A 15,378-nucleotide genomic window follows, 5' to 3' on the forward strand; every position below is an offset into this window, starting at 1 on the left:
AATTTCATATGTTAACGAACTTTATCCAACATGAGAAACTGCTATTAATATTTCAGGGAAAAAAAAAAAAAAACATTTGAAATTTACTGGCAATTAAATGTTAGCCAAAATAAAATGTGTTTAGAAGTTTGTCAATATCTTACTTTTTGCACAGATTAGGCACACATCAGAAAATCAGAACATCTGCCTTCACAAAATACAACACCATAAGTTCTATACCCTTTCACTCTCTTAGTATTTTTACCTGAATCATCAAGAACATCATTCTGTTCTCCATCGTCTGAGACTTCTATTTCTTTAACAAAATTGGATGGAAACAATCCAGATTTCCCATTCATTGTTCCACTCCACCAACCCTCTTCAACCTGGTAATAAAATGCAGGTGAAGAAAGTGTGTTACATGTAATGGCATCCACAGTATACAGTCGCTGCAATTTCTGTGAACTTGGAGTAACATAAAACATTTATGGCAAATGCAATGCACGTTAAACTGCATACAGTACATGTTAAAAGCACAAAACAGAGACATTAAACAACAGTATATTAACTTCTGGACATGCACTTATACAGTTGCCATATTCAGCTCCCACTGTGTCCCAGAAATGTTCTGTTTAATAAAATAAACTCCTAACATGCTGCTGTTTAATTGTGTTGCTGTTGATTGTATTTGCCCTGAAAGCTACAATATTTATTAAAAGCTTTATCTGAATTCGTAAAATATGTTACTATTAAGTAATAGCCTTGAAGGACCAAAGTACAATACTTAAACGTTTACTTATTACAAGGAACTGAATTCACACTACTGAACAGTCGGTATTTACAAACATTGTTCTGCATATTTTACTTTGTGTGCATTTGCCTGAAATAAAGCAGGTGAGGCATTGAACATGAAGTCATCATACTGTAGAAGCAAATGTTACCAGCGTAGCCACCTATAAGTCATGTGATAAGAAACTGTATGAACCGTATAGTGCAACACAGACATTGCAAAACAGCACAGCTGTCCACAGTACAGTAACACAGGGAAAACATGTAGACAGCTAAAGATAAGCCTCTCCCCAGACATGCCTTACCTCTTCATTAATATCTACCACATCTCCCACTTTCAGCTCCAGTTCATCTTCGTTCTGTGGCAAGTATTCAAAAACAACTCTGCACTGTCGTTTCTTTGATCCTGCAAAAAGTACATTTTCTGTGGTAAGTAAAAGACAAGGATCATTTGGGTATAAGATACTGGGCAGAGAACATAAAACAGTGTCGGCAGTAGGAAGCCGAGAATGTAAATATGCTGAACAAAGCTGTCTGATGATTGTTTATGGTTAAGATTGCATGCAAGTAAAACTATCCAGGAAGTACACACCCAGATAATAAGCTGTGTTACACAGCCATGGATTTTCTCACTTCATATACCCATTAACGTCATTTGTCACCATTTCAGCAAGGTAATCCAGAAGCAAGGCATGCCTCTTTAAATAAAGCTGTAGTAAAGTCTACTCTATTATGTTAACAAAGACGGAGCCTATTTCAGCCCCATCTTGAATTAGAATAGAGCCCGCAGAATACTGTATGAAATAGGAATATTAACCATTACAAAATGGGTGTTCCCCTTTAAGACACATGAACCTAGAAAACTTTACACCAAAGACACTCGTCAGATGAGGGTGACGTAGTGCTGCTCCACCCCCGCGAGCATAAAGCCACTACTCACCCTGACAGTATTGTCATTTTCCTTCGAGAACTGCGTCCAAGGAGGCCATGACCTTGAAGCTAATGGTTAATATTCCTATTTCAGGGAACCAGTGTTATGATAATAACCTAATGTTCCCTTTCAAGTAGGGAATATTAAGCATAACAAAATGGGTGAGTATACCCAAGCTGTCACAAGAACATGGAGCACACATTAATCAGCTACATGGGACAAACAGAAGCAGCCTTGTGTCTGAATCAATACCAGCATAGCTGGAATGAAAACAGTAGTCTGGACTCGCCCTAATGTTCTATGAGTATAACCAACTGTCACAAGGACATGGTATATAACACTGAGCTATTAAGCTAACCAAATACTGCTCTGTGCTACAAACAGTATTTCCAGTAAACCGAAAAACATTAGAATGGACTCATCTCCAATGATCTGTCATGAGGGTGGACTAGGATGCCACCCTCAGTACTCTAGTGACAAATCCAGGATTCTGCAGGTCTACGACATTCAGTCGATAAAACCTGGCAAATGTATAGTGGTTTATGTAGGACACCACAGACGTGTTGTCCGTACGGATGAGCACGTGTCTCCCCCGAACTTGCTACGAAAATTCCTGCAAGGACAGGTACACTGCCTGCAGTTACAAAATATTGATGTGGCGACCCTCCCACGGGGGGCTGCCACACGCCCTGCACGCCTCGGCCCTCCCACACTCCACCCCAGCCTGAGTTGGATGCATCTGTGGTGATGACCTCTCTCCTGGTGATGCTGCCCAGTGCTACGCCTAGGCGTAGATGGGCCGGCTGACTACACCAAGAGAGCGCCTGTAGACAGTGTCGGGACACTGTCAATAGGAGGTTGCTGTTCAGAACTGGCTGACAAGCCGTGCGGTTGAACGAAACCTGCAGAGGGCGCATATGCAAAAAGACCCAGATGTTGCTGCCATCAAGCCCAGAAGCCTCTGGAAGACCACCACTGGTAGTGCCCTGCCGAGCTGAAACAGCTCTAAGCAGGCGGTTACTCTCAGCACTCTGTCGTCCGACAGAGTTGCCAACATGCGTCCTCAATCCAACACACCCCGATAGGTCACTATCTGTGTGGGTACTAGCTGGCTCTTTGCATGGTTTACCTTCAGGCCCAATCAATGTAGATGGTTGGTGACTAGCTCTGTGTCTTCGTGCGCCTTTGCTGGAGATTCGAGTATCAACGGGGCTAAATTTTGTAAAAACGCATGAGACCGAATGGTAGAACACACAACTGGTACACTGTTCCCTGAAAGCCGAACCTCAGGTATTTCCTGTCTGCTGGTTTTACTGTGATGTGGAAATAGGTGTCCTTCTGGTCCACCGTGGTGAACCAGTCGCCTAGCCTGATGGACTGCAACAGCCATTGCGAAGTCAGCACCTTGAACCATCTCCGACTCAGATAGAGGTTCACCTGCCTGAGATCAGGGATTGGTCTTAGGCCGCCGTCCCATTTTGGCACCTGAAAATACCTGGAGTAGAACCCCCCGTTCTTGCTGGGGGGTCTACTATGCAAATGGCCCACTTTTGCAGCAGAGCTGCTACCTCCTGAGCCACCTGAGCGGCAGCTTGTGGTTCCATGACAGTTGTTATTGTCACGCTCCGGAAGGGAGGGGGGCCGTGTTGGAACTGGTGAGAGTAACCAGTTTGCACAGTATTTAGCACCCAGGAGTTTCCTCTGAAACTGGGGCTTAGGGTGCCACTGAGCTGCAGGCTTACATGGTGGAAGGGGTCTTCGGGAGAAAGCGCACAAATTCCTTGGTGGACTCCCTTGCGCAGTGAGATTGCTGTAGCATCTCGTCTACCACCAGGCCAAATGTGTGGCCTGGAGTGACCGGAGCATCTACCAGTGCCGTATTATCTCCGTCAAGCACATGTGCTCAGGAGAGTCAGAGCTGCCTGCACGCAGCCACCAATGCTGTCAAGTTTCTGCCTATTGCTTGTCTGCTAAGCTTGGACAGTCGTAGTAGATTCCTAGAAATTAGGCGCAGCTCGTCCAGTTTCTGAGACGAGGGCCTATGGTTCTCAGAGAGGGACCCAATAAGTTGTGCCTGGTAAGCTACTGTAGTATGCTATTGTAGTTTGCCAGGTGTGCGGTAAACGCACTAGCTGCATATGCTTTCTTTAAAATGACTTCCGTCACTCTGCACTGCTTATTCGGGCATGCCGCGTCCTTGGCTAGCAAAGACAGGTTGGTAGGCTGAACAAGTGCAGCAATGGGAGCCTCTACTGGCAGAAAGTTGGTAAGACCCAGCTTGTCTGCTTCAAAACACTGTACAGTGAGTCTACAGAATGGGAAACCACCGCAGCCATAGCTGGGTGAGCCCAAGTGGACTATAGATCGAACAGAAAATCTGGATGAACCGGAGGGGCAGCAGGAGTGATAGAGGGCTGCTCATCATAATTGGAGCGCCTCTTGTCCCTTATTTCAGGCCAGGGAACCTGTAACGCTGCAGTAGCTCGTTGCAATAAAGGCATAAGATCCGATGAAAGCGGGAGCTGCGTAATCAGCTGGGTGCTGGAGGATCCGGTATTACCGGTGGGACTGAGCGCTTTTGCAGCAGCTCAGTTAGTATTGCCGGCTGGCGTGACACAACATCCCGTATTTTAACCATCTGTCCCCTGTTTGCTGAGCGTGAGTAGAGGCTTTTCTTCCTTCCTTCTCCGTTTCGGAGGAGGGGAAGGGGATTTGGAAGAGGAAGATGAAGACTATGAGAAACAAGTTTTCTCAGCTCTACTTTTTTTTAGCACTGCTTGCTTCTCTTCTTTTTTACAATTACATATACAGTAGTATCAGATCATAGAACTTGGGTAGATTGTACTACTTCTGAATAATATAAATCACATAAATACATATTTTATTTAATTGTATATGTTTAGCCCTGGCAGGCTAATGTACTATAGTACTGATAATTAACAATTAACCTCCACATCAACAATATGGACATTTTTTCTGGAAGAAATCGCTAATAATTCCCCAATGTGGATGTTTTCATTTTGACTATTTTATGCATTTTCTTCTGGCTTTATTTTGCATTTTAGGTTTTGTTTTCCCATTGGGAGTTTCGAAGCCATTGACATACAGTATAACTTCTAACATGCACAATTGTTTCTGGCCTGCCGTATCATATAGTGAGTACAGGGGATTGAACATAGCACTTAGTTAATTGCTGCCGAGCAAAAATGGCACCAATCTGAAAACTACAGGACCAACAGTAGTTTTTTTTCCAGACAAGTACATGCGCTTCCAAAGGCATCTGGCTAGTTCTATATTGTGACAGTATATATATATATTTATATATTTAATGCACTTCCGCCTGGCAATTTTTTTTTTTTTTATCATGAATATCTTGGGGATTTTTAAAGATCCCATAATGAAATTCTATCCAGTTAGATCAATGCTATGACTCCCTTGTGTGTAAATCTCAACTTGATACTACCTATGCCACATGTTTTTTTTTTTTTTTTTTTACTCACCTGTGGACCTAGCAGACTGCAAAAAAAAAATCCCTTGATGATCCATTTAACCATGAAAGGTATGTTTTACAATTCTTTTGATGTGGTTTTTAGATTCTATGACATATATCTGTGTGCTTTTTGGGTAGCTCTATCGCACTTATTATGATACAGATATCATACTATCTACTAACTAAAAGTTATTGGCTTTTAAAAGCACTGTATTTTTTTGCAACATCGAATAACCGAAAAACCACGTGTTAAAGGTATTTTTTAAATGTTAAATATTAATCACATTAATAAATGGGCTTATGTAGCGCTACTGTACATGGTAATTATTTTTGCTTTTAGAAATATTTTTATTTTGGTTACTTCAAGTTTCAAGACTTTCTTTGCTTTATTTAAAAACATTTTAAATACAGATTCACATTTTTCCCAATTACTTCAGCAACACTGGTTTTACAAAATGTAATTTAACAAGAAAAAATCACAATTAGTGAAACTGTTTAGACAGTCACTTACCAGCAGATGGAAATACAGGCAACATTAATCTTCCTAGTGACTTCCTGACTATTACCCCAATACATTCAGACTACAGTACATGCAAGCAAAGCTTTTTAAAGTGCAAGAAGGGGAAATGAATCTACAGAGTGATGTGCAACTTGCTGCTCTGTCATTTTCCAGTCTGCCTTTTTTGAATTTGCTGACTATGGAGCCAACTATATTAGAGTAATGTACAGTAATGAAAACTGTAATGTTTTGACAAAAGACTATTCCCTAGTCACACTACCAGTTAAACATGAAAGTTTAAAAGTATACAAAATTATTGCTGGGACAAATACTCAAACAAACACTACTTGACATGTACTTGGAGGCAAAAAAGGGCAATGTTGTTATTAATTCCTTTAACAAAAAGTATGACCACATCAAAAAGATAAAAAGGACACAATTAAATGTAGGAAGAAAACCATCTCACACTTACAGTGACACATACCTGACCTACATACAGCAAGTGTGTTTAGCCATAAGATTGAAATTTTCATTAAGCATTGCAACTAACAAAATGTTACAGTCTTTAACAGCTTTTAAATGTATGAACAGAAATGTAACTATTCCTCTACAGCACCTTCCTTGCTTCCAGTGTCTCAGTGTATTTATGTGTGATACAGTTTACAATCATGTGGCTGCATGGTTAATTATGGTTTTCACAGTTTCAGTATTTTGGAAATATTATTCTCTTATCGACTTACATGTAGGGGTGTTAATATTGCTATTGGTTTTAATGTATGTACAATTTATCAGTGTGCACTGATAAAAGAACTAGCTGAAACAATAGTCAAACTCAGCATTAGCAATTAGAAAAATAACATTTACAATGAATGCTGTCTAATAAAAGGTTAATTTAATTCTGGAGAAAATGCATCCATGTTAAAAAAAAACAAAACTAAAAAAAAAACACATCCACAGGGTATAAATAAAAAATGAATGTCAAATTACAATATACTTTTTTGTAGTTATTGACTTTGTAAAGTGTAGACGAAGTGTCTGTTTTCTTTTTTTAATAGCATGTATCAGCTGCATCTTCATGATGACACATTGAGAACAAGTAAAAACCTTTAAAATCAGGATTTCTTTTGAGAAAGTGGGGTTTGATATTAGATATTTTAATTTGACATGAGTATGTAATCACTAGAACTGGTTGAAGTTTAAAGTTGAGCATACTTACTCCTTTTGAAACTCTTGTTATTGGAGTGTGGTTGAAACGCTCCAGCTGGAAACCCATAGGTACTCATTCTCTGTACAAGACTGGCAACATTTCCTCGCTCTCTCCTAATTGGCTGGACGTCATCTTTCGACTCAGTTTCTTTCTTAATTTCCTAAAAAAAAAAAAAAAAAAAATTATGTGTTTTCATTTTCAATTTACTAGTGGAATCTTAAAATAACTAGAAAACTCCAGATTCAACAAGAAGCAAAAGATTAAAATGTGATGAAAACAACAAAAACCTGGGGGCGTATTGTGAGGGAAATGGCATCTCTATTAAAGTGGATATGCGATTGATCATGAAAAGCGTGTGATGCATCAAATGTGAACTTCTCAAAGGAGTACAGCTTGTCCAGAGGTTAAAACAATGTGGCACTGAAAAGGTAAACTTTAACTACACAATAACTTTTGTCCCAAATATCAAGAATATTAACTCAAAGTCTATTGTTTCTGTACAGCAGACCACACTACAGTATGTGAAGGATACTGGTTTTAAACAAGGAGTGTCCATAAAATAGGAACTTAAATGGTTTATGAGATACTATGTTAAAAGAAATAACAGCACCTTTACAACAATTTACAAGAGATTCACCTCTCAGGGATAATTAATACTGTATACACACGGAAAGTCAAGAGGAAGTATCCCACACTTTGATTTGCCAAGCAGACAACGTGTATCAGTACTCGGATCGTCAGTACTGAAGCTTGCAGATCACATTCATAACTTCCTGCTATTGCAGATGCATGTCTTTAGTTTACAGAGGGTAGAAAAAGGTAAAGCAAGATATTTCAGTTTTTTATTTTTCTTAAAAATATTTCCCAACATAAAACCAATGTCCCCTTACAATAATTGATTTTGAGTTTCAGTGTTTTAAAATAAAATATCAAACAGAACAAAATTTCAATGTACCATTTGTAATTCAGTAATATGAGACAATTGGTCAGGGGTCTGAATACTTTTACAAGGCACTGTGTATATATATATGTATGTATGTATGTATGTATGTATGTATGTATGTATGTATGTCTGCCTAGTAATTAGGAAAAGAACGACTGAATACAATGATCACGCATTACTTGTTTGTGTCTCATTACCTTTCCAACATACACACACATGTACTGCATATAAAACTTCTATCAAGTACAAGTTTTACTACTTAAATAGATGTTCCTGGGACAGCTTAAAAGAATTATAGAAAGAAACTACTACTACCACCAATAATAACAACAACAACAACAATAATAATAACAATAACAACAATAATAATAGTAATAGTAATAATAATAATAATAATAATAATAATAATAATAATAATAATAATAATAATAATAATAATATGAAGCTAAAAGTTTGGTTAGTTGATTACATTGATAGGCTATACAAGAGTTTTACATTTGCAGCGTCTTTTGCATTCTTTCGTGTGTGTGTGTGTGTGTGTGGTTTGGTACGGCTTTGCTGAGGAATAACGTGAGATTCCGCCAGTTAAAAACAGGATCTTGACTGCTGAAAACCTGCTCCGGTTTACATGGGTTTTTGAACCAATTTTATGATGAGAAAGCGATTGACCCTGCCCTTAAAGTCGCACTGACCAAAGGAACTTCTTTTGCTGTTTCACGATGTACGGGTGACGTCATACAGTCATGACTGTAGAGTCGATTTTCAAATGCACCTTAACCCAGCCACTGAAGACTCATCATTTGAAACCAGTGACTTTTGTTCATTGAAATCAGTCATTTGTCATTAAATGTTACTTATATTTGTGGTTTGTGGGGGGGAGCTAGGTCCACCTGCATCCTATCATCTTCTTTCATCAATTAAATTTACCTCATTTAGCTATCAGTCACCCTTATCTAGCTGTCTTGTGTTTTGCTGTCTTGTGTTTTTTTGTTTCATGTATCACTACAGACCCACATCTAAATCGATTACTTGGAATACAAACTCATCCGCAGCAATTTTCTTTCTAGAATCAGGATATCTCTGATGATGCCGTCCACTCTCTCCAAATCCAGCAGATGAAATGGCTAAAGAAATCCGCCCGGTATCCTGTTTTATCCTACCAACATAGCGACTCTTCTACTCTGCACAATGCCGACCTTCCACATCAGCCGCTGCGATGGTACAGTACTCGATCATGCTGCTACTGTATCCAGTATTTTGATCGCTAGAGAACTCTTTCTTGGCACGCATCGCCAGCGTGTCTTTTTAAAGATTGACACATTCACAGAATCCTGAAAGTTCTGTTTCGTAAAGGTATTTTCTTTTCTGTTGCAATCCAGTACTCAAGCAGCAGCAGTGCCTCTCCCCCAGCTCTTCAAGCCTCCGAAATTTTACTCTCAGACTGCGTTACAAGATCCAGTAGCGCAGATTATCTTTCTGCCCTTTTATAATAGCTAAAGACAGCAAGCTTTTATTCAACTCTCTGCACAATCGCCTGGAATCACTCAATATATCAGCATTACCAATTCTGTTTACTTTCTCGCCATTGCAGATGCCATTACAGCCTTGTCTCTCCACACCCATATCGGCAGTAGATCTGTCAATCATCATGTTGCACTGTTTCCATACAATCTCCTGGCTGCAGTAATCCACTGCTACTTTCTTTCAGTAATTGAGGACACAAAATTATAGATCGGTAGGACATTCATTTGATTCAATTCTCATTCAACACGGGATCCCCAGCTTATTCTGAAAAATTGTTACTCGTCATGAAATGGTCCTGGTTTTGTGTTTTGCAACGCATTCTTGTAGTTTACCCTCTCGATTCATGAAGTGGACTGATGCATGTTTAACCGTAACCCCTTTAAAAAAAAGACTGGATTCTCGCTTTTTATTGTTCATACTAAGGACTCTTTCACTATCAAAGCCTACTTATCCGGAATCCAACATCAGTATTATGTGATATCCGTTCCTTCAACAGTACACTCCATTCCAACGGTTTGTCTTCGCCTGCGTGGGATCTTTAAGAGCCATTCATCTACCTCTCCTTGTTTGCCATTTTTACCGTTCTCAAATACTTTAATCTCTCAAGATCTAGTGATGGAAATCATCTGTTTAGCCACTGCAATTTCTAGGAATCATACTGGCACTGAATGTTTTAAGCAAGCCCTCTGTATCTAAACTCGACTATATTCGTTCCCCTATTCAGAACTTTCAGATCAAGAAACACGCATCGCTCTCTTTGCTGGACCATTTTAATTTGTATCAATTGGTTGGTGTCCAACAGACGGACACCAACCAATTGATTTTTAACCTTACTGAACAGACTTTGACTGATTCTGAGAAGTCTATTCTTAACAAAGGACTTTCTTATGTACCAACACCAATCACAAATCCTTTCAAACTTAAAGTGGAACTTTTTAAATTTTTTCGCTCTATTAAATTGAAATATTTCTAATCACAAACAAAGAACAAGTTCGCTTTTGAGTATTGATGTGAGTAACACTTGTACTAAGTTTAAACCTAAAAAGTAAATGTTGTCCTCAGGTTAATAATGCGGCAATTGACACTTAATGCAGACTTGTAAAAAGGGATATTGAAGGTCTAACTGATGTACCCAGTAGCAACAAACACTACAATTGCAGCAAAGAAGAACTAGATGCTTGAAGATCAGTTGCAAATAACAAAGACATAATTGTGAAATCAGCGGATAACGGTGGTGGCTTGGTTTTAAAGCCTAAAATAGATTATGATAATGAAGTGAAAAAACAATGCTCTGACTCTGCGTTTCATAAACAGTTACAAGGTGATCCTACTTCAACTTTCAAATTAGAGATAGATCACTTCCTGCAGTCTGCATCTGTCTCAGGTTGCCTTTTGGACTCTGAGCGCAAATATTTGACAAATGATTATCCCGTCAGACCTGTATTATATGTTTTACCGAAGGTACACAAATCACTTAAAAATCCACTGGGATGCCCTATAGTTGAAGGTATTTAGGTTTTTTTCTAAATCAACGAGAAGGCCCATAAAACCCCTCAATCAATTTTTTTTTGTTGAAATGGCACAGATGGTACATACTAAGAATTATTTTTTATTTGAAAATTATCTTTATTTACAGATACAGCTATGGGTGCAACTTTTGTTCCTGATTACGCTAATTTGTTTATGGGTTTTTTGGAACACAATTAGATTTACTCTCGCAACCCTTATATTAGAACATATTTTATTTTGGAGACGATACATAGATGCCATCTTTATGATTTGGCTGAGTGACTCTAGAGAAATTCATTTTTTAGACACTAGAGTTAAGTATTCCCAGGATGTAATTTTAACTACCCTTTACACTAAACCAACTGACAAAAATAGTCTCTTGCATGCCTCTAGCCCTCATACTGTGCCTCTGAAAAGAGGCCTTTCATATAGTCGTTTTTTAAGGGTGAAACGTATTTGTACAAAAGATGAAAATTTTGAATTTGAAGTCCAGAGGCTCAATGATCAATTTCTTGTGAGAGGATATTCAAAATATTGGCTGAACGAGGCACTAAGAAAGGTACGTTTACAACATAGATCTCAACTTCTTAGTGGTACAAAGACCAATAAGGACAATTTCTCCTGTGTCTGCTGTACAACATATACTTCACATAGCTTGGAAACAAAAAAACATTTTGAAAAAACACCGGCATGTCTTATCTACAGACAGTACTGGTAAAAAGATTTTTAATACCTTGCCTCTGTTTACATATTCTAGGGGAAGGAACTTGAGAGATGCTTTGGTACATGCCGATACATATGCTAGTAAGAACAGATCTGGCAGTTTTGATGGGTCTATTGGTTTTTTCCCCTGCCGCAATTGTGCGGCTTGTGAAAATGCCAAAAAGACACACGTATATTAGTTCAGTAACACACAAACAATACTACATTAACCAATTAATTACTTGTGGTTCAGTTAATGTCATTTACCTTCTCTCATGCCCATGTAATTTGCAATATGTCGGAAAGACCAATCGACAGCCTTGGATACGTATTAACGAACTAAGAGTGCTATTCATAGAGGTGATCTAAAATCCCTAATATCGAGACACTTTATAGATGCGCAACACTATTTCAAACTTAAACTTTTGTGTTATTGAGAAATTATCAGTCTCGCAGAGCTGGTAACTTAGAACAAAAACTGCTACAATGTGAATCTAAAATAATTTGTATCTCAAAACAATGCAACCTGCAGGGCTGAACGAAGATTTTGGTTTGTCCTGTTTTCTTTGATAGTCTATAAGTATTATTTGCATGGATTGAGGTGTGTGTGTGTGTATATATATATATATATATATATATATATATGTACATATGCATATATGCATGTGTATATGTATACATGTGTGTGCATACTAATATTGACACATATGTACCAGTATAATTTGTTTGTTCTGTGTTATCTGCCATTTATGTATTTTTGGATGAATATTCTAATTGTTTATTGAATATGTTTTTCTTCCCTGAACTTTGTTATCTTGTTTTTTCTTTTTGTTTTTTGTTCTTTGCTTTATTTTTAATATGCAATCATACATAGTATTTGTATTTTATGTCTAATATTGTAAGTCTGAATCACGGCTCATTGATAATTGCTAATTGTTTTACCTTAATGGGGGGCCGCACATGTGCCACCTCGATGTTAGGTATTTAAACACTGTGATTCATTCGATTCGGAAGCACGGATGATATAGTCTAAAGGACTGAAATGTTTGCATTTGTTTATCATTTGATAAAAGATGTTTTTAACCTAATAAATTTCGACTGTTGAACCTGTTCCCTTTGCAGAGAAGTGCAGTTCCAGTTCACCTGTTATCATGCAATTACTGCGGCGGTTAATATGGATTTCAGTATCAAATTATTTTCTAATCAAAGCACACCATCTACTGGGCATTTATAAAAATGCAGCCGTCGCTCTTTCTCGTTTACAGATTTACAGATTTTAGTCTGGTCCCTACAGCTCTGTCAACTCCAGCTCTGACACCCTGGGATCCTTCAAGAAGCTGCTTGATGAGATTCTGAGATCAATAAGCTACTAACAACCAAACAAGCAAGATGGTCAGAATAGCCTCCTCTCGTTTGTAAACGTTCTTATGTTCTTATGAGTGACATCCCAGTTTAACCAGCTAATTTTCAACTGAACCTAACTATCAGCAGACTACTCAATACAGCGCAAGCATACATGGCTGCAGCACTTGCTACTTCCATCACCCCTCTTATTTAACCAGCTGGACCACCTATTGATTTTCTGTTCCCAAAGCAGGACTTTCATAGTTCATGCAAAGGACTCTCTAAATCTGGCACCAGTTACTATCAAATCCTATTTGTCAGGAATTCAACACCAATTTCACTTGAGGTCTATCGCTTCTCCAACTATACTATCAATCCCAGTTGTTTGTCTCCTCTTGCGAGGAATTTCCAATTGCTCTCCGGCTCCATCTCCTGCCTCTCTCCATAGACATTCTTGGCAACTTGATTACTATTCTCCGCCAAGGCTGCTTTTCTCCATTTGACGATTTAACTATGGAAACCATATGTCTAACAGCATTTTTGGGGTTTGAGATGCTCCAAATATACAGTTCCTTCTAATTCCAGCTTTCCTACTCTAGGTATCCGCTGCAGTGACCTGATCCTCATTCAAGATTCCTATTTCATCCTATTCCTTCGGATTTCAAAAACGGATCAGCTGCAGCAAGGACAATGTATTCAGCTTTCAAAAATCAACTCTCCTCTGTGCCCCTACACTTCCATGCTGAGGTACTTCACAGAACGCAAGGCCATTTAATCCTCTGACCCTTTGTTCAACAATTCAAGCTGACCATTGTATCCAGGCATTGGTTTTCTTCACATCTCTCCACTTTGGTGTCCAGATCAGGTCTTCCCTCGCAATTCTACACTCCTCATTTATTCAGAATAGGGGCAGCCAGATCAGCAGCAAAAGCAAATATCAACCAGCATCTAATCAAAAATATAGGGCACTGGACCTCATCAGCAGCTGAAGATTATATTTGTTCATCATCTGAAATATCCTCCGCTCATCATTCAATTGCTAGTATGTCCAGTGTGGGGTCGACCTTTCCGACAGGGCCACCAAAGATTTCCTCCTTTTGTCTTCTTTCCACCGTGTGGAGGGTCTTCACATAGTCATTAGGGTACAGTTACTAACCCCTTTGTCATGTTGCTTTGTCACAGGTGTTTTCTTTTGTCAGTAAATGTTTTCTCCCTTTTTTTCTTTTCTATGTACTGGAGGTTCCTATTTTTCTTCTCATAGGTGTCTTCAGTGGGGAGCTGAGGGGTTAGAGATTCCACTTTCTCCAACCCTTTGTTAAGCTATGCTTCATTTACCTCTTAGAGGAAGGTTCTCTGTGAGTCAAGGGGACCCCCTGGCCAAACCCCTCCTTCAGCATGCATGATCCCTTGTCTTCTCTTTCAGGGTCTGATGCCTGTATTTATGTGAGGGCCCCAAGCGGTGGAACCCCTCCTGTTTGTCGGGTCTCCTCAGCGACGGAACCCCCCCTTCTATAATGTTGGGCTTTTGAAGAGGCGGAACACCCCGCTCTATACGTTCTAATATTAACTAACTTCATGTTTTCTTTCCGGTTTGCGAGCCTGTTCTTATGTCGGGTTAACTCACAGACGGTAACCCCCTCCTGTGTGTCGGGTCTCCTCAATGACGGAACCCCCATCTATATGTTGGGCCTTGAAGAAGCAGAGCCCCTCTCTCTACATATATGTTACTAACTCCATGTCTTAAACACTACATCAGGTGGCCTGGCTCCACCCTGTGAACCAGGAGGTGCAACAGCTACTGTACTGAAACTTTCCAGAACTTAGAATTCAATACCGTCACTGAACCGGAACGAAATGTCTTAATTTCTACCATTTCAGAGCATGCTATGAAAAGATTAAATTACAGAGAGGCATATGTATTACGGTATACAGACAGCCTTATCTGAAAATGATGGTATTTGTCACTAAAAAACAAAACCGCTGCACTACTGTACAGTAAATATAACCGAGAGTGCACAAAAACAAATATACATTATTTTTTACTGTTTGCTTATCACATGCTAATGGAATATGTTTTTTTTTATTAAAACAAATAACTCAAGTCAATACAATCTATGACCTAAAGTAATCTTAAACTAATAGTACTGCATGCCCGAATCGCTAAATATGCACTGTATCCCAAAACAAAATATTGCATTACTACAAACTAGAACTTCCTTAAAAAAAACATTCCATTTAAAATCAGCCCCTCTGAGGATCACATAACATTGTAAACACTAAATATAACACTGTGACCACATTATACAGTTTTTAGAGTGCAGTACCACAAGATTGTCCCCACACATTGTACCGTACTACAACCAGTATCAGATTCAAGTTGAGACTGCTCATCCATTGATGCATCAGTGTAATTCAATGAATAAATGTTCAGTCTGTAGCAGATCCATTCACCATAAGACAC

General features: G+C 38.9%; 1 protein-coding gene across 2 annotated transcripts in view; it reads right to left on the minus strand.

Moving 5' to 3' along the window:
* LOC117411583 (CD2-associated protein-like) overlaps positions 1 to 15,378 on the minus strand; it is a 68,876-nt gene that overhangs the window by 31,063 nt on the left and 22,435 nt on the right. For both annotated transcript variants that reach the window (XM_059025780.1, XM_034019236.3), the window contains exons 3-5: positions 6,905 to 7,055; positions 1,074 to 1,174; positions 245 to 365 (exon numbers count right to left, since the gene is read on the minus strand). In XM_059025780.1, the coding sequence (XP_058881763.1) occupies positions 245 to 365; positions 1,074 to 1,174; positions 6,905 to 7,055 (373 nt within the window). The remainder of the gene's footprint in view (positions 1 to 244; positions 366 to 1,073; positions 1,175 to 6,904; positions 7,056 to 15,378) is intronic.

The sequence above is a fragment of the Acipenser ruthenus genome, chromosome 6, assembly GCF_902713425.1.
Source record: "Acipenser ruthenus chromosome 6, fAciRut3.2 maternal haplotype, whole genome shotgun sequence".
NCBI lineage: Eukaryota > Metazoa > Chordata > Actinopteri > Acipenseriformes > Acipenseridae > Acipenser > Acipenser ruthenus.